General features: G+C 44.6%; 1 protein-coding gene across 3 annotated transcripts in view; it reads left to right on the top strand.

Annotated features, from left to right (window-relative positions):
- The window catches only part of LOC135540083 (ephrin type-B receptor 2-like), a 154,347-nt gene that overhangs the window by 101,817 nt on the left and 31,751 nt on the right, over window positions 1-20,779 (top strand). For 2 of the 3 annotated variants that reach the window (XM_064966424.1, XM_064966423.1), the window contains exons 4-5: window positions 9,064-9,219; window positions 10,889-11,224. In XM_064966424.1, the coding sequence (XP_064822496.1) occupies window positions 9,064-9,219; window positions 10,889-11,224 (492 nt within the window). Of the gene's footprint in view, window positions 1-9,063; window positions 9,220-10,888; window positions 11,225-11,401; window positions 11,984-20,779 lie in introns of those variants that run through there. The other variant, XM_064966425.1, reaches the window with a different exon arrangement.

Raw genomic sequence — 20,779 nt, 5'->3', positions numbered from 1 at the left:
CATAAATAGATGGGTCGGATAAAGCTTAAGAGGGTGTGAACGATGCTGAATGGGTGCAGAAAAGGAAGAGCTCTCCAGTTGGTACCACAACATTCAGGCCATTTTCTCAAAAGTGAGGTGTATAATAAACTATAAATTCCAAATGTTTTGTTCAGTTCATACAATACTATGTATTAGTGTCTTTAATGAAAAAAAGTATCTTCCAAAACCTGTAGCTGTTGAAATAAAAACATGTAGCTCTCCTCTCTACACGACAAAGCAAACACGATGTTGACTACCATAATGTAAAGCTGGAGAAGTTAATGCATGATCCTATAATAATAGGTTTGCAATATTGGTGACCGATGTAAAATCAATCTGATGTAATGTTACTCCCCCATGAAGCCAGTAAAAAGAAATTGCAATAGTCAAGATCAATAAATGACTCTTAGTACAATATGATGTGCTAACATTCTTCAACAGTCATGAAAGGACTTTTAGAAAATCCATAAGAACAGCAGTTCAATTGTGCACATGTATCACCACTTCATCCATGCTTAATAACATCAACAATGGGTTATAGTTTTATAAGCTAGCTAGCTAGCATACACAGGGTACAGAGTTACCTCCGACACACTGTTGCAGCTGGCTTCTGGGTTAAGTGGGCGTTGTTTGAAGAAGCAGTGCGGCTAGGCTGGGTTGTGTTTTGGAAGAGGCACGGCTCTCGACCTTCGCCTCTGCCGAGTCCGTACATGAGTTGCAGTGATGTTACAAGACTGTAACTACCAATTGGGGAGAAAAAGGCTAAATATTTTTAACAAATTTCAGTCTGGGAGATATGTGCTTTATGTAACCCCTTCAGTGTGAGCTGTTGTCGTACAAAGACAGTAGAGATGATGTCTACAAACAGTAACTCCTGTTAGCACCTGTCAGAAAAGCCTTGTGTGGATAATGGCAGGAGTAGACTCTTTTGTCCTCGTTACTACTGCGACATCAGTGAATATAATGTTGTATAATGTTTGCTTTCACTTTAGTTGGGGAGTTATACCACCTACATTCCACTTGACGTATCATTGTGTAACTCAATGTGTCAAAAAGGGGTTTTGTATGTGTGACAATGGTCATCTCTACAGGCTATTCAGCGTATAAACTGTATTCATGTTCCTGTTCAGCTATGTCTTGTGCTGATCATATTCAGAGATAAGTTTGGCTTTAGATATAGCTCCTGTGACTTCAGCCAGGAGATGTTGCCGCAGCCAGGTTGAGGTTGACAGGGCATCTTTAATGGAGATTAATGCTCTCACAGGGGTCAGCCTGATTCTCCCTGGCCACACCCCAACCATCTGTAGCCCCATGTACTATGGATGTCCACCGCCAACCTAATTGGCCCCTAGTACTGTCCAGAGACCAAATTGTCAAGTGATCTGCCTGCATGAAATGACCCTTCACGATTTCTGTGTATCTGTCTGCTCAGATGCCTGTAATTTTACCATTCCCCATATCTGCTTCTTTTCTCAAAAAAATTAGAGAGAAAAAAAGATGCAGTGAAAATTCCAGACATTATTACCGTGCTGAATGTATGGCTCCAGAGATTCTCCCCTTTCATCTTTCTTTTTCATCTATAGACACATGGTAGTAATCAGACACTATGGAAATACTGCGGTTAAGATACTTTTCCCTTTGCTGATTTCACATTTTTTAGGTATTTTATGACCTGATGACTGTGCTGTGTTCCAACTCAAGGAACACTATGTTGTTTGAATTAGAAAGATAATGTTTGCCACATGTGAACGATACAGTATCGGGAGATGGTCCAAGTGCGTTCAGAGGTGTGTGTTGGTTTGTGTTTGCATTTTATGTCTGAAGGCGTCCGTGGGCTTCCTTCCGAAAAAGGTTGTAACAGTTTGTGCATATATTATGACTTTTTGTTCGTTTTGGTCTATGGAAAGTTTTTTATTCGGCTGCTTGTGCACGAAAAACATTTTTCTCGAGGCAAGCCGAAGTCAGTAGACGAAGTATATTCCCCTTTGTCTGTGATTGGTCAACAGTAGGGATTCAACAATGAAGGGTCTGTTGTCATTCAACGAGAGACAAATCGTTTTTCAATATAAAATACTGCACCAAACATCTTAGTTAGATGTCAAATTGCACAACTAACGTCAAAATCAATGAGCACAGTCAATCGGTACGCGAGCACAGTCAATCGGTACGCGAGCACAGTCAATCGGTACGCGAGCACAGTCAATCGGTATGCGAGCACAGTCAATCGGTACGCGAGCACAGTCAATCGGTACGCGAGCACAGTCAATCGGTATGCGAGCACAGTCAATCGGTATGCGAGCACAGTCAATCGGTACGCGAGCACAGTCAATCGGTACGCGAGCACAGTCAATCGGTACGCGAGCACAGTCAATCGGTACGCGTCAAAGCACAGTCAATCGTAGCACAGTCAATCGGTACGCGAGCACAGTCAAATCAGAGCGAGCACAGTCAGTCAATCGGCAGCACAGTCAATCGGTCAATCGCGAGCACAGTCAAGCACAGTCAAGGCACAGTCAATCCAGCATGCAGAAGGCTGAAGAAATAGACATAATGAATGGGGATGTTTGGCTTTACTGGTGTTATCAGGTTACAACACCTTTAATCCACCAACAGATGATTTTTTTGTGAGCTTCTATGTTGGCCTGTCACATGTTCTTTTTGTCCTTGATTGCTTAACCATAACACAGTTGTGCTGTAGGTATACACATGGAGGGAAACCTGGGTACATCTGAGCCTCGTATTTGGCACCTACTGTAGGAGACATATAGATAGGTGAAATTGACCTGTGGGCTGTGGACAGGGGTTGTTTATAAAGTTATACTGTGAGTAGTGTGTGTGTGTGTGTGTGCTGGATGTCTAGTTTGTGTTGTAAAACTGGGCCCTCTCCTCTCCAGCTGTTATGCTGGTGAGCCTGCCCACTGAGAGACCATTTCCCAGGTGTCTCACACATTTCTTACTAATCTCCTGCTCACATGGGCTCCACCGGAGCACCTAATCTGTCTCCATGGCGCCCGCTGGGTAGATTTGGGCTGGATGCTGTCTAAGGAGAGCTCACTGACAACTGTAGAGGGGACATGGCTTAGAGCAGGGACACTGACGAATAGTCACTTTCCGTGTTCCACATCCTTCTGCAGGCACACACACTCACACATTCATTGATAATGAAAACACAGACACCCAATAGGGCTATATACATGTGTAGTGTACACACACATGCATAGAATGTAAGATGACAGGAGCCAAGCCATCACTGGGCGTAGAGGGGGGGGCTGCTGTTCCGACCCCAGCCTCTGAATCACCCGATCAGTCCAGCCCTCTCCTCAGTAGTGACAGTGGGCATCCGACTCACGCTGGAAGTGTTCCTGTCCTATCCAGGACATGGAGAGAAGCTTCATTTACATCCAGTAGATCATTGATGGTCAGCCTCACACCCTACTCCCCAGTGCGAGCCACGGCAAGATTCAGGCACGCTAATTGCATCAGACAGGGAAAAATAGAGAGGGAAGTGAATATCTAATTTGTGCCCATGTGTGGGGTGAAGCGAATGCCATTTGTATTATTGCTTTCACACCGTCCTGATTGAATTAGCTGGCGTGGCCCGGGCCCTAATTGAATTCCAGGGCCCCGCGTTGCCGCTCAGCCAAAAAGAGTGTGTTCCCTATGGGAAAGGTTACATTGAGGGGACAGACTGGCTGTTGTACTAAACACCTCCTACCTACGTTATGGATGCTGTCCTTAGGCCCATCACAAGGTTAGCTTCTCCTCACATGTGACCACTACAGAGACTTTTGGCAAAGAGTAAATCATTCATATTTGCGTGCTGTCCCTATTATAGCTGACTGTTTTTCCTAATCTAATTTGGATTTGATCTGCTCCATCGCTGGACTTTAAGTATGGCACAAAACAGTCCTCTCTCTTTATGGTCTATCCTTATTAAGGGATAACATCTGATATGTAGTTCCCAGTAATTAATCCAAATTGTTTATACAGGAGACAGAGACAGTAGACAGAAAGCAGGAAAGCCGTGCATAAGCCCGTTTCTCCCTACAGTGGTCCTCTCTGTGACTCTGGCCATTTCCACTGCTTTCAGCACTTTTTTCTGCTGTGCTAACAAACCTTCACACCTCCAATTCTTTTTCTCTCCAACCTTTTCTCTTTCACACATCCCTGATTCACACACAGAAGCACACACACACATGTAATGAACACTCACACACGCATGTACGCACGTAGACGCGCACGAGCATTGGACACACGCATACATACACACACACCTTGCCCCTCTTTCTCTCCCTTGTCTCTTTTTAATGCTGCTTTCATTAAATGCAGCAGTTTTAGGGGCTGGTTGTGGAGCAGCTGAATAGGAGGAATGGGGAAACAGGAGAGGGGGTGGGGGGTGGTCACCGTCACTGCTGCAGTCCTCCGGCCTGCTGGACAAAGGACCTCTCTGTCGGGCGGGGTTGCTGGGGGATGGGAGACAGGGTGGAGGGAGGTGTGGAACAGGTCATGGGTTTTCTCCATAGACCTGCTCTGGTTGGATTAGTGGCTGTTTCAGCCAGATGATTCCCCAGCCATGGTGAAGCACTGCACTGCTCAGACGGCCATGATGGAAAGACAAAATGCCCTTTGTTCTGTTCCTCCTGGCTGTCTGGGCTCATAGTTCTGCTGCTGGGCTGCCTGCATGTATTTCTGTGCGTCTGTGCGTGTGTGCGTGTTTGTGTGTAAGCAAACTGAGCTGGAGAAGCCAGATGCACCAGCAGCTCAGAATGCTTCCAGTAGAGTGGCTGGCTTCATAATCAGCATTGTCACTGAAAACAATGGAGGCCCACCTCACACACAAATGCAGACTAGGGTGGATACAGTGTCTTTTCCCTTCCTCTGACATAAATCTGCCTGACTGGCTAAAACTTACAGGAACCTTTTGAAACAACTAGAAAATTACCTGCTGTAAAACCTGACTGGCTCTCTGGCACAGAGGACTCACTTCTCACAATACCATTTTTTTTTTTTTACAGTGGGCCTACAGTACTTCCAATTAAATTCTTTATGTCAGGATGTGTTATTAGAAGTCATAAACACAGACAGAATGGGTTGGCCTCTATCCAGTCACTGTGTTGCCTCTGCGCTGGAGAACAGCAGTCATTGAGATGTGACAGCCAAGCCTTTCCTTTTCTGACGTGTGCCTGGAACCACTTTGAGGTGATCTGGACCCTTTGACATGGCTGCCACTAAATTAAATCCGAAGTGTTTATAAATTCCATTAGAATGTTTCTGTCTGCCTTTTCTTCTTGACTTAATGTGGTGTTTCATCACTTCTGTCAAAATCCATGGGTTCTAAGAGCTGAGAAAAAAATTGCTTATTTATCTAATGATATTAATAGACATACAGTAGAGTTTGCAAAGCTGTCATCAAGGCAAAGGGTGGCTGCTTTGAACAATCTAAAATGTGAAATATATTTTGATTTCTTTAACACTTTTTTGGTTACTACATGATTCCATATGTGTTATTTCATAGTTTTGATGTCTTCAGTATTATTCTACAATGTAGAAAATAGTAAAACATTAAGTAAAAACCCCTGAATGAGTAGGTGTGTCCAAACGTTTGACTGGTACTGTATTTAAAAAGAATACAAGAGAGAAGGGAATATAAAACTCCAGCAATGAATATTTCCCTCATATTACTTCCCCTTGCCAGAGGGATGTCTGAAGTTGGAAGCTACAACCAAAGAAGACTTTCGCCCTTACATGTCGACTGAGGGATTCGAAGGAGATTGTGATCAAACAGCTCAACAGTACCAATCTGAGCAAGGAGGGAATCAAAGTGCTGATCTGCTTTTTAATCAGAGCTCTGTACTCTTCCGCAGGCTACATCTGACACCAAGCAGCTCATCAGCCCTCCAACACAGCCTCTTGAAAGACTTGTGGAATTCCCCCACCCCCCCACCCACCCCAAAAATAAAGGCCCTGGCGGCAGGGCCGGCTCCAGGCATAAGCAATCGCTTAGGGGGCCCCTGACCCAGAAAAAGGAACTCAGTCAGGTTCTCAACTGTTGAGTTTTAAAATAGTAGAATACTCAAGGTGGAAGTAAAAAAATGTGTCTATGCATCAGCAGTTTTTCTTTTGTTTTCTCTTGTCACTGGCAGTCACTCAATAGCCATAACAAGTTTTTGATTGGCAAGTTAGTCCAGGCAGTTATCTAAACATGGCCAAATACCGACCAGGAATGCAGGGCATGTGCCCAGGGGCCCTGACCTCCAAGGGGCCCCCATTGATTTTGTCAGTCACTCTCACTCAGATACTGTACCATTAGTCATGGCAAAATGTGTCAAATTGCAGGAAAACAGCTTTCATACTACAAAAATGTATCTTCATCCCATTGCAAAATGTGTAGAATTGCAGGGAATTACATTTTAAACAGCAAAACAGTCTTGCTGCCCGATGGCAAAATGAGTATAATTGCATGAAATTTGTTATAAAAATACTGAATGTTCTCTCCTCCCTATGGCTAGATGTGTAGATGTGTAGATGATTTCTTTTTAAATATCTGCCCCATAGAAAATTAAGGAGAATTACATGACATTTGTTATAAAATTGCACACAAATAAATCCATCCCATGGCAAAATGACCCGTCAAGTGCCACTAAAACATTTTGCCGGCTTGGTGAAAGGACCCCCTACCAAATCTTCCTTAGGGCCCCCAAAAGGCTAGAGTCGTCCCTGCCTAAAACAGCCCACACCTAAAACAGCCTGGTCTGTATGTCTGTCTGGCCATTCCTGGCCATATCTGGCTACCAAACAATAGAGCTCGTTTTTGACACTGTGCCCCCTTCCCAACTCTCTCTTCCATATAAAACATACTTGGCCTAAACTCCTTAACACACTCATTCATTCAATCCTAAGCAGTGCCTACTGCCTTCTGTCTTTCTCTTCTTCTCTCCTCTGCTCCACCCCTTCTCCTTTCCCTCTCACTGGCCCTTTCTGCTATTTCCTTTGGTATCGTGCTCCTCTGACCTCTTCACTGCCTTAGACTTCACTGTGTCCTTTAGTCCCAGTCCCAATCCACAGAGCTGGGGCCTCATTCTGTGACTCTGGTGACTGGCAGTGTGAATGTGCCGGCCTCATGTTTCACTCTGTACCGGGCCACTTTCCTTCATCAATCACGTGAGAAAAAAAACATGTCAAGACTAATATTTATTTAAGAGCTCGATCAGATTTTCTCAGTATTTATATCCAATACCGTTTCCTGCGGCTGACGTTTATGACTACGATCTCGTCCAAGTCAAGAGCCTCTCGCTGAATATTTATTTTAGCTTTAGCTATCCACAAGATGCATCAGCTTCACGGAACATTGTCTCTCTCTGTGTGTGTATGTGGGTGTGAGACAGTTTTTTGGGACAGGGTTACTAAAACGCAGAAGTGCAATAGTGTGTTTAGCAGTTTTGAAGGGAGGATGATGATTGAGATGTGTTCTACAGAGAGTTTGTGGGGAGTTGGGATTGGAAAAGAGCAGTAATCTTGCTCCAGCATGGTGCTCCAGCATGGTGACTGGGAATTGGGATCTGTCTTATAGTATAAACAGTGGGATTGAATCCAGATTTATTCTGCCTTGTGATTTGACCTTCTCCCAATAAAGCACATATTTTAACCCAGCTGTAGTTGCCAGCTCAGACCAGAGATGGATAGGGATATGATTGTTTTATTTTGACTAGATATGGAACATAGTGAGAGTGTGAGATTATGGAAAGTAGTGTGAATTTGTGAGATGAGATATGATGCAGAGTATTCAACAGAATAAGGATCCCTCCAGAAAGTTTTTTTTTTTGCTCTGTGGGTTCCTGACCGATTCCAATGTTGCATAATGTATTCAGTGGTGTAGATGTATTGTTTTAGGTGCCGGAGGGCAAAACAAAGAGTAAATGACGTTACAGTCAGTGTGTACTGACTGATGTAGTCTATTGAATAATATTGGGCTATGTTATTGCTAAAATGCATCCTCCAAATGCAAACTCTTGCTTATACCTAGAAATTATCCTCTTTTTAATACCCTCAAACAACAAAATATGCCATCATCACTGCCAATCGTCAATGATAATTCTCCACGTTTTATGGGTGAAAGCTGCATCTGCATGCCAACCATTTGATCTCAGTTTCATGGGAATAGCCTATGCATCTATTTTAGATGTTCTTAAATTATGTTACTATTGTTTTGTGAACACATTTTAGAAGATGGTGTTAACAAGCTATATACTACCTTCACATTGATGCAGCTAAACTTCATTCAATGACAACAGAGATAGTTCTCTGGTAGCATTGGTATATGGACATTCAGAACACTGTGGAGGTCATTCATAAGTGTGGCACCTCCTGTGTGTCAATTTGTCACGTGTTGCTTTAGCTCGTTGCTTTAGCTCGTCCCCACACCACTCCATCTCATCCTCTTCCGGATGGAGAGAGAGAGGTGGGTGGTGATTATCTCAAGCTGAACCAACCTCAGCTGGTTTGGCCCCAGTACAAAAACAGCTCTTGACATGGTGCTCGAGCAGGTGCTGCTGTGCATTCTGGGAAGGGTTCCACAGTGTGTGTGCATTTGCGTGCATGGCAGGGCAGGTGGATCTGAGGTAAAGACAAAGATCATTCAGAAATAGTGAGTTTCACTGTAAATGATAGTGCTTCACTGTTTTTTGAACGTGCACGAACACACACACACAGTTTCGATGCAGTGGTGTGTGATCATCGTCATCCCTATCCATGGCTGTATATTTTCCTCCCACTCAGGACTTTAAAGACTGCACTTAACAGGAAGTAGACTACTCCAGAAGATCTCAGGCAACTAGCGTGCTGTCAGCAAGCTGAATGATGAAAGAAAAACACAGTTGTCATCCCCACATAGCTCCTTACATGGGATTCTTTTGCATTGTGGCGGCTGGATGGCATATCTCGTAAAGTGAGATGCAGACAAACAGGGATTAAAACCAACCAAACATGAAATGTGTAAATGGTCATATGTTCATATCTCATCTCTCTCTCTTGTTATTTTTTCAGCTTGTCCATCGGCCTTCTTCAAGCCTATACAGGGTGATGCATCCTGCATGCAGTGTCCAATCAACAGCCGTACCACCAACGAAGGAGCCACTAACTGTGTGTGCCGCAACGGTTACTATCGCACCGACTCAGATCCCATCCAGATGCCCTGCACAAGTACGTACTGTCAACTAAATGCACACACAGAAACACATACATGCACACGCACGCTCGCACACTCACACTCTTTTAATTTCACACCCTGAGGAACTGACAGGAATCAGAAATCAAAGGATACCACAGCTTCTCTGAGCACAAACAGTCCGGTCAGAGAGGAGTCCCTCACATACACCCAGCACTGACATGCTCATAGAGCTCATGCCAACAGGTCTGGCCCAACACACAGGCCACCCTCCCCTCCTCACATCACAGAGCCCTGCTGCCCTCAGCCAAAGCAGAGGTTACTGGGCCAGGCCATGCAGCATTGTAGGGGAACAGACGGAGAGAATAGACTGGGCCAATATTCCTCTTGTCATGCCAATGAAGCCATTTGAATTGGAATTTGTGGTTGACGGAGGGTCTAAGAAAAGAGAAAGAAAGAGTGAGGGAAATACAGAAACAGAGAGAGAGAGAGAGAGAGAGAGGAATATGCAGTATATACAGTGTGCTAAGAAAAGAGTAAGGGCGAGAGATGAGAGACAGGGGGAAGAGAAGTAGTGAGCGAGAGGGAAGAGAAGAAGAGAAGAGAGACAGCTCCTTTCACCACCCTGGCAGTTTAAAAAAAAATCTTCCCTCCTCTGTGAAAGGGAGAGGGAGAGAAAGATTTGAGCGCTTCCAACAAAGGAGATTTGCATAAGCCCGGCTCTGGGAGCAGAGCAGCTGAATGAGAAAGCAGCGTCACGTCGCTGGTATTAAACACAGCGGGCCCGGGCTGATTAAAGAAGGGAAACGGGCCCATTCGAGTGGCCCGCGAGCTAACTGGGGCCATTAGCTGCCCATCCCAACCCTCCCCGGGAAGGAGATGATGTTTACGAGGCTGTTTCGCATGATAGAGAGACACAGACAGACAGAGGGCCTCGATGGGCACTGCTCCAGGCCTGGAAGTCTCTTAATGAGAGCCAATTAAAAGGGCGGTTAAATAAGTGATCAATTCAGGTTTAGGAGTTTGTGGGCGGGGGGAATTTCCTTGTTTATCTCATTAGCCCTGGAGAGAGCATCCTCCCTAATTAGCTGCACATGCCCGTAAAAGATAAACAGTACTCATTGTGCGTTTGTTTGGGCTGTCAGTCAAATGTGATGCCATGGGGAATGTTACTTTCAAACAGTGATGCCTCTATAAGAGGTGGCTGAGTTTGAGGAACAGTCACTTTCTCTGTCTTGCAGCACGTCTACTTGGTGCTCTGCTGTACATAACTAACGGATTGAAACAGACATGTGGCATAATGGACATCAAAAGTCACCTCATGTTGAAGATCAGTGTGTTTAAATGGGCATCCTCTTATATTGAGCATACCAGGCAAAGACCTCAAAGAGACTGTACTGTATTTGTGGGCGTGTGGGTTTTTGAGTAGGGTGACACTGGCTCTGGTATTCTCACCCCCCAGAACTCCAAGGACACAGGAAACATAATTCCCCTGCCAACATCTAAATGAAATGTCATGAAGTAGTGCTTTTGAAGTGACTAGAGTAGATTGAGTCCCTACCATTTCTCCACATTTTTTTGTTGTCTTTCACCTCAAGTCCGTAGGCAAACCATAGTCTACATATGAGACTTCTGTCAATGCTTCTCACATTCCACACAGAAACCAACTAAGATGTTGACTGTATGTTGTCTGTGTTTCTCCAGCGGTGCCGTCTGCTCCTCAGAATGTTCTGTCCATCGTGAATGAGACGTCTCTGATGCTGGAGTGGCAGCATCCTAGGGAGTCAGGTGGTCGTGAAGACGTGGTCTTCAACATCATCTGTAAGAGCTGTGGAGGGGGCCGCGGAGGCTGCACGCGCTGTGGCGACAACGTCCAGTTTGTACCCCGCCAGCTGGGTCTGACTGAGCCCCGGGTCTACATCAGTGACCTGCTGGCCCACACACAGTACACCTTTGAGGTGCAGGCCGTCAACGGTGTCTCTGACCAGAGCCCCTACTCACCACAGTACTCCTCCGTCAACATCACAACCAACCAGGCTGGTGTGTAGACCCTTCCTTATGCTCTCTCTGTCTCTCTCTGTCTCTCAATTAAATTACGTTCAAATGGCTTTATTGGCTGGGGAAACATATGTTTAAATTGCCAAAGCAAATGGAATAGACAATAAACAAAAGGGAAATAAACCATCAGTAAACATTATACTCAATGTTCTCTCTTAGATATGCACGTGCGCAGGCGAGCAGTAGTCGTGAGACTGCCGCGCAGCTCCCCCGGGACTATAGAGAGAAGCACGAGATTGAACTTCACTTGGGATGGGCAGGTTCTGCCTGTTAGTTAACACTATCAACGTTTCCCTTTACTGTGGCAATTGTGATCAAATCAACGCAATATTAGCCACTTTCAATGCCACATACCGAAACAAAACAAACTATGCAATATATTTTGTTGTAGGCAGAACGCATCAGAGTAGGATTCTATTGCACTGACACACAATACTCAACCGGTACTCTACACAGACAGGAGCGGCATCACCAATCAGAGCTGCAGTAGTCCTATATTCAAATAGACCATGTGTCACGCCCTAACCTTAGAAATCATTTTTATTCTTTATTTTGGTTAAGTCAGGGTGCGACTAGGATGGGTAGTCTAGTTTTTTTCATTTCTATGTTGGCCTGTTATGGTTCCCAATCAGAGGCAGCTGTCTATCGTTGTCTCTGATTGGGGATCATATTTAGGCAGCATTTTCCCACTGGGTTTTTGTGGGATCTTGTTTTTGTGTAGTGTCTGTGAGCACTCCATTACTTCACATTTAGTTTGTTTCTGTAATGTTTTGGTGAGTTTCAATAATTAAACATGTGGAACTCTACGCACGCTGCGCCTTGGTCCATTTATTCTAACAACGATCGTGGCACCATGGCCATATGGATCTGTGCCATTTACTTGGAACTGGACTGTGTTTATAGCTGTGGTCTTGAGTAGATGCACTTGTTCTGAGATCAAAGCAAGAGCTGCATGTAGCCACGTGGGCACATTTTGTTCATATCCTTTGCTAGTTATTGAGTTATTATCCCAGTTATAGATCATTTGTAGTCAGCAATAGGGGAGTGAATGCTTCCTACAAGAGCACAAAACATGTACATTCCTAGACATCTTTGAAATCGAGTCAGGTAAAGACATTTTTTTTAATGTCTTAAAGGGGCAGTGTTGAATAAGAGAGACATGCTTGAATAATCGAAGTAGCCAATAGGCAGAGGGTAGCATCATTTGTCTGATTCACTGTAATAATGGTATGGGAATAATAATGCATGTTATTTTGTAAAGTGGTTTCTTGCATCAACCCCATTTCCAGTCACCTCCTTGTCTGAAGGAAACGTGGATAAACAGGTTAATGTCCAGCCCTGCATGTTTTTCCCCTCAAAAGTCTCATGGAATCTAGACCTACATTTAACACCACATATTGGCTGCTACTGTAGGCTGAATGATGGAACAGATATGTCCATGTTAAAATGAGATGCATTTTCTCCATTGTTTTTGATGGTAGGCCACTCTGGTAGGCCTACATTATGATCAAATAGTCACAGTAGCCTACTTGGCCACTGTTAAAACTGTAACTGAAAGCGGGTACAGCCTCAGTGATCACAGTAAACGCTTGCTGAAAGTTGCACAGATTTTCACAATGTTCAAGTTTGCGCTCAGCGGACCTGAAATTTTCTCAGTGCCGAGAAAAATTTGAGGGAACATTGATTACAGTCACATAAGTAAAAAAATATTATAGACATTTCAAATGTTATATTATTGGCTATGTACAGTGTTGTAACAATGTACAAATAGTTGAAGTATGAAAGGGAAAATGAATAAACAGATAAATATTGGTGGTATTTGTAGTGTTTGTGCTCCAGTGGTTGCCCTTTTCTCATGGCAACGGGCCACAAATCTTGCTGCTGTGATTGCACACTGCGGTATTTCGCATAACAGATATGGGAGTTTCATCAATGTTTGATTTGTTTTCACATTCTTTGCGAGTCTGTGTGAGCTGTGGGAAATATGTGTCTCTAATGTGGTCATACGTTTGGCAGGAGGTTAGTAAGTGTAGCTCAGTTTCCACCTCAATTTGTGGTCAGTGGGCACATAGCCTGTCTTCTCTCTGTCTGTCTCTGTCTGTCTCTCTCTCTCACACACACACACACACACGATGATGCAGTCTAACTTTTCTCTAGTGTGGAGTCAGTATGCAGATCCGTTCTAAATGGAAGTGAGAGGACTGTTGATGATGTCTCAGGCAGGGTTTGATGGCCTGTTGGTCCTCAGAGTGTGGGCTCATCAGGGCTCTCAGATAGAGTAGCTGAGTGAGCACTACTTTCCCTCACTACTTTCCCTCCCCTGACTGCTGCTCAGTGATTATAGTCGTAACATCTCAGGCCCTCACTTTATCCACCCACTCAGCTCTAATCTTACTTTGAAGCTTATAAAGTCTTTGATAATATGCCTTGAAATCACTGTGATCCCCATTCCCTCTATGAGTTACATTATAACTGCACCCAAAACAGTAATGGGACAATTAGTAAGAGACCACTGTCTTTCCAGTGAATAATAACATTTAATCAAAAACAGGTCTGTGTGATTGGCCTACCTTTTTCATCTTTGGGATCTTGGAGAAACATGCTCCAATCACTGGCTGTCTCCTGTAACTATGGTAGCTGTGCATGTTTTCCACTGTGTGCTTTGTGGTTGCAGATGACTGCACCTCCATTATTTCATCCAAGCAGCAGCATTGATTTGCTCTTTAATTGTCTGTATGAGACGCATCATTTGGTGTGCCAGGCTGTGCACTGATGACTGGGGATACGAGCTACAGGCTTTATCTATGCTATAGCTTTGTGTCCTGTTGGCAGTATGCGTAAGTGCCTGTCATCTCTCATCATCAAATCAAATCAAATGTTATGTGTCACATACACATGGTTAGCAGATGTTAATGCGAGTGTAGCGAAATGCTTGTGCTTCTAGTTCCGACAATGCAGTAATAACCAACAAGTAATCTAGCTAACAATTCCAAAACTACTACCTTATAGGCACAAGTGTAAGGGGATAAAGAATATGTACAAGATATATGAATGAGTGATGGTACAAAGCAGCATAGGCAAGATACAGTAGATGGTATTGAGTACAGTATATACATATGTGATGAGTATGTAAACAAAGTGGCATTGTTAAAGTGGCTAGTGATACATGTATTACATAAAGATGCAGTAGATGATATAGAGTACAGTATATACGTATACATATGAGATGAATAATGTAGGGTATGTAAACATTATATTAGGTAGAATTGTTTAAATTGGCTAGTGATATATTTTACATCATTTCCCATCAATTCCCATTATTAAAGTGGATGGAGTTGAGTCAGTGTGTTGGCAGCAGCCACTCAATGTTAGTGGTGGCTGTTTAACAGTCTGATGGCCTTGAGATAGAAGCTGTTTTTCAGTCTCTCGGTCCCAGCTTTGATGCACCTGTACTGACCTCGCCTTCTGGATGATAGCGGGGTGAACAGGCAGTGGTTGTCCTTGATGATCTTTATGGCCTTCCTGTGACATCGGGTGGTGTAGGTGTCCTGGAGGGCAGGTAGTTTGTCCCCGGTGATGCGTTGTGCAGACCTCACTAACCTCTGGAGATCCTTACGGTTGTGGGCGGAGCAGTTGCCGTACCAGGCAGTGATACAGCCCGACAGGATGCTCTTGATTGTGCATCTGTAGAAGTTTGTGAGTGCTTTTGGTGACAAGCCAAATTTCTTCAGCCTCCTGAGGTTGAAGAGGCGCTGCTGCGCCTTCTTCACGATGCTGTCTGTGTGGGTGGACCAATTCAGTTTGTCTGTGATGTGTACGCCAAGGAACTTAAAACTTACTACCCTCTCCACTACTGTTCCATCGATGTGGATAGGGGGGTGTTCCCTCTGCTGTTTCCTGAAGTCCACAATCATCTCCTTAGTTTTGTTGACGTTGAGTGTGAGGTTATTTTCCTGACACCACACTCCGAGGGCCCTCACCTCCTCCCTGTAGGCCGTCTCGTCGTTGTTGGTAATCAAGCCTACCACTGTTGTGTCGTCCTCAAACTTGATGATTGAGTTGGAGGCGTGCGTGGCCACGCAGTTGTGGGTGAACAGGGAGTACAGGAGAGGGCTCAGAACGCACCCTTGTGGGGCCCCAGTGTTGAGGATCAGCGGGGTGGAGATGTTGTTGCCTACCCTCACCACCTGGGGGCGGCCCGTCAGGAAGTCCAGTACCCAGTTGCACAGGGCGGGGTTGAGACCCAGGGTCTCGAGCTTGATGACGAGCTTGGAGAGCACTATGGTGTTAAATGCCGAGCTGTAGTCGATGAACAGCACTGGACTGAGGGGAGCCTTCTATGGCTGGGCTCCCCAAAGCCCTATGTTACTGTGTATATTGGCCGTGTTCAACTATACAACTTCCTCCTCCTTTACCTCCTCCTTTAGTTCTTAAGCTGATGTGACTCCCTATGTTTCAAGCGAGGGAGTTGGCACAGCCAGAAGAGGACTGGCCACCCCTCATAGCCTAGTTCTTCTCTAGGTTTCTTCCTAGGTTTCGGCCTTTCTAGGGAGTTTTTCCTAGCCAATGTGCTTCAACACCTGCATTGCTTGCTGTTGGGGTTTTAGGCTGGGTTTCTGTACAGCACTTTGAGATATCAGCTGATGTACGAAGAGCTATATAAATACATTTTGATTTGATTTGAGATGCAAGGAAGATCTAAGGTATTAAAGAGGCAGAAACAGTTATGCATTTTGCGGAATACAGTATATGTATTATTAATCAAATGGCCACCCGGACTATTTACACTGCTGCTACTCACTCTTTATTAATCTATGCATAGTCACTTCAGCCCTACCTACATGTACAAATTACGTCGACTGACCTATACCCCTGTATATAGCCTCGTCATTGTTATTTTATTGTGCTACTTTTTTATTATTTTTTACGTTTGTTAATTTGGTAAATATTTTCAACTCTTTCTTGAATTGCACTGTTGGTTAAGGGCTTGTAAGTAAGCATTTCACGGTAAGGTCTACTACACCTGTTGTATTCGGCGCATGTGACAAATAAAGTTGGATTTGATTTAATTTGATATGTGCCTCTTACAGCGCATTTTTGACACATTTGAAAACAGTATACAATACTATGCCGCCTCCTTTAGAGTCAGTCAATTAATAATTATTGAAAGCATCTCTCAGATGAATTAATATAACTGGCTAATTTAATGTTTGTATTGAAAGAACCACCTCTTTTTGATAGTTTGATCGTGAGTGGTTGTTGTGTGGGTTAATGAGGGACCTCAGAGTTCAGTAAAGCCTTTTAATGAAGCCCCTGCCTCAACTCTCCCTCACTGGGCCACATTAAGTCTGCCGCCCCTGCCCCAGCCTTCTCTACTACCCCTCCTGAACCCACCTTCCCCTGCCGTGGGGTCTTGGCGGAAATTGGGGGGCCCTGCGCCGTATCCACTGAAGTGGCCGTCACTTTGGATTAAGCGCCAGGGCTACCGTCAGAGAGAGTTGTGAAAGAGACTGAACTCTGGCTCAATCCCCCTCTTCCTGCCCTGTGACCAGCCGGGCTCTTGCCTGGGATAGAGAGGCAGAGTGCTGTGTGGATTCCACAGTGGGCTGGGGTCAATGGGACCAGGGGCCTGTAATTGCATCTGGTTTGGGAGGCTTGGAGGTTACATAAACATCATGTCACCCCTAATTAACAGAGCTGCCGTCGTACCTCCCCCTTACGTTACGGAGAGAGAGAGAAAGTGTGTGTGTTTTTGTTAATTAGACACGTTTGGACCTAAAGCTGTACCAAGCATTTAGCTGCATCCGCAATAATATCTGCTAAACTGTGACCAATAACATTGATTTGATTTGATTTTCAGGGGGCGGGTGTTCCTTGAAAGAAACAAATAAAAAAGTAAATTGGATGTGACTTGTGTGAGTGTTTTTCTCTCATGTGAATGGCTCCCGTCCTCAGCTGTTGGGACTTGTTGACGAGGGGAAAATTAACAAGGTGTGAGGAGACGAAGGTAAAAGTTCTCATTCACCACCCCCAATCAGCACATAACTACAGCTATAAACAATGATAAGAGAGAGAGGGAGAGAGACAGAGAGAGAGAGAGAAATATAAAGAAACAGAAGGGGGTAGGTAGAGTGAAGGAAGGGGGAGGGCGATAGAGGTCATTTGATGTGACCCTGAGGCAGCATGTCTGTGGTAGAGAAGGGGCGGCAGAACAGAGTGGGGAGTGTGTTTTGTGAGACACAAAGGTTTGATGATGACTTGACAAGCCCTCAGATGAGCAGTGATGCCTCAGCCTACCAACATACACAGAATATTTTCTGCAACCCTCTGGTAATACTATTAGATCTGGAATGTTAATACAGGAGTTGCTTGCCTCGGTTATATTGCTTTAGTGATTTATCTGCTGTGTGGCATGGGAGCAGCCTTAACAAGGACTTATTGAGCAAAAACACTATGTTTTATTGAGGCTGTCTCCTCTGGGGCTGGAATGACACCCCTGGGCTGTGGGAAAGCCCAGAAAACACCCACACACATGTATAGGGGACAAACAGCTAAAGACAAAGCTAGCCTTTACCTTCCATTCATAATGATATATCTTTTATTTATTTTTATTTCACCATTATTTAACCAGGTAAGCTAGTTGAGAACACATTCTAATTTACTCTTGCGACCTGGCCAAGATAAAGCAAAGCAGTGAGACACAAACAACAACACAGAGTTACACATGGAATAAACAAGCGTACAGTCAACAACACAATAGAAAAAAAAGAAAGTCTATATACCGTGTGTGCATATGGAATGAGGAGGTAAGGCAATAAATAGGCCATGGTAGCAAAGTAACTACAATTTAGCAGATTAACACTGGAGTAATAGATGAGCAGATGTGCAAGTAGAGATACTGGTGTGCAAAAGAGCAGAAAAGTAAATAAAAACAATATGGGGATGAGGTAGGTAGATATGGTGGGCTATTTACAGATAGACTATGTACAGCTGCAGCAATCGGTTAGCTGCTCAGATAGCTGATGTTTAAAGTTAGTGAGGGAAATATAAGTTACCAGCTTCAGCGATTTTTGCAATTCATTCCAGTCACTGGCAGCAGATAACTGGAAGGAAAGGCGACCAAAGGGGGTTTCGGCTTTGGGTTGACCAGTGAGATATACCTGCTGGAGCGCGTGCAACGGGTGGGTGTTGTTATCGTGACCAGTGAGCTGAGATAAGGCGGAGCTTTACCGAGCATAGACTTATAGATGACCTGGAGCCAGTGGGTCTGGCAACCAATATGTCGCGAGGGCCAGAGCATTCAGGTCGCAGTGGTGGGTGGTATAAGGTGATTTGGTAACAAAACGGATGGCACTGTGATCGACTGCATCCAGTTTCTTGAGCAGAGTATAGGAAGTTATTTTGTAGATGACATCGCTTAAGTCCAGGATCTGGAAGATAGTCAGTTTTACTAGGGTAAGTATGGCGGCGCGAGTGAAGGAGGCTTTGTTGCAAAGTAGAAAGCCGATTCAAGATTTGATTTTGGATTGGAGATGTTAATATGAGTCTGGAAGGCGAGTTTACAGTCTAGCCAGACACCTATGTATTTATAGTTGTCCACATATTCTAGGTCAGAACCGTTCAGAGTAGTGATGCTAGTCGGGCGGACGGACGGGTGCGGTCACGAACGGTTGAAAGGCATGCATTTGGTTTTACAAGCGTTTTAAGAGCAGTTGGAGGCCACGAAGGAGTGTTGTATGACATTGAAGCTCGTTTGGAGATTTGTTAACACAGTGTCCAAAGAAGGGCCAGATGTATACAGAATGGTGTCATCTGCGTAGAGGTGGATCAGGGAATCACCTGCAGCAAGTGCGACATCGTTGAAATATACAGAAAAAATAGTTGGCCCGATAATTGAACCCTGTGGTACAAATGAAGGTTAATCATTCATCACACACACATACAGTACCCAATCTCTCTCTCACCTGCTGTCTCTCTCTTTCTGTTAGCCCACGTTCATCATTTAGGGGATAAAATGGTTGCTAAAACCATACCATTCCCCTCTGATTGTTTAATCAGACCCATCCCCAACAGCTCACTGGCAGCATGTAATTTTGTCCTGAGCTCTAAAGGACAGAGCGACTGCTGGTCTAAGTTCACTTCACTACCCTGGTCCAGCATATACACATGCAGCCACAAGCACACACACAAACACTCACACACACTCTGAAGGGCTGTTTGATTGAATGACAAACACAGACAAGCCCAACACCAGAGCTGTCAATGAGTGACCGATATGAGAGGAACTACTGTTATCACTGTGTCAGTCATGTCTGACGGGAAAGTCTTTTACACTACTCAAAAAGATATGTTTGGGGTGACTCACAAAAAAAGATGATGAGCACATAGAATGTCGTGTCCCATTCTAGCTCTATTAAATTGTAGAGGACGTATTTGTTTAGGCGTTTAATTAGCCTAAGGCGAGCCAGGGAAGCTTCTGCTAATATGGGGAGGAAGGGGAGACTGAATTGGTTTCTTATCAAGTGAACAGCTCATTGTGGGACTGAATCCCATTACTCAGCTCAGGTGTGGCTGCTGTAATCTGGTGCACCACTATCATACAACTGGGGAAGATGTACCACTTCATTATCCCCCAAATTGCCAGGCCGGACTGTAACCAGTCCTCTAGAGACGAACTGTAACCAGGCCACTAGCTTCCCTGGCTCGCCTAATGAAACGCCAAAACAAATACGTCCTCTACAATTTAATAGAACTAGACACTGTACAGAACATAGACAGAAGAATAGATGGCTATATGGAGGTCTTTGTCATCGACTGCAGGGCTCCATGGAAGTTCCACGCAGAATGCACATTTTTTTGATTGAGGGAGGGGTGAATATTGTTGCTGCTACCGCACTTTAACTATTGATAACCTGGACCATTTCCCTGTTTGACCGCTCGGTTTTACGGGTATTTTGACACATCTACTGTGAGGATTTCATACACTTGATTCTTCGAAGGTCCATTCCTCGCCATTAATCATTTATGATTGGCCTTTATATTCATGCCTTCTAAACACCAGCTTTGAATAAGGGGAGGGTGTTTTCCACTCCTCTGCTGTTGGTGCTGTAGTGCTGCTGACGTGTCCAGCATACCGTACACTGGTTCGAGAGAGGCAGAGAGATACTTCCAGGCCAGCCAGTGTAGGATGCAGGACGTGTGACAGTGACAGAAGTTGTCAGGAAGGGCACATATGGAAGGTGCCAGTGTGGGTCAGGCGGCCAGACAGACAGGAGGCTTCTGTAGACACCTGGAGCACAGCCCAGCCCTGACAGAGTGGCACAGCTCTATACACCGGGGCTCCAGCCAGCACTGCAAGCACATACTATGGCTACTACTTGAGGCCAACTAGTGGAAGCAGAGATAGCAGAGATTGTGTGATTGTGATTTGCATATGGTGTTAGGTATGCAGACTGCGGAGCTAGCTGACTGTAGGGTTAGACGACTTTAGATGAACTACGCATTCAATATGCATTTAATTACTTCATGCCCTTGCTA

Source organism: Oncorhynchus masou, chromosome 5 (genome assembly GCF_036934945.1).
Source record: "Oncorhynchus masou masou isolate Uvic2021 chromosome 5, UVic_Omas_1.1, whole genome shotgun sequence".
Taxonomy (NCBI): domain Eukaryota; kingdom Metazoa; phylum Chordata; class Actinopteri; order Salmoniformes; family Salmonidae; genus Oncorhynchus; species Oncorhynchus masou.
Note: the sequence above shows the minus strand (reverse complement) of the source record. Positions and strands in the feature narration are given on the sequence as shown.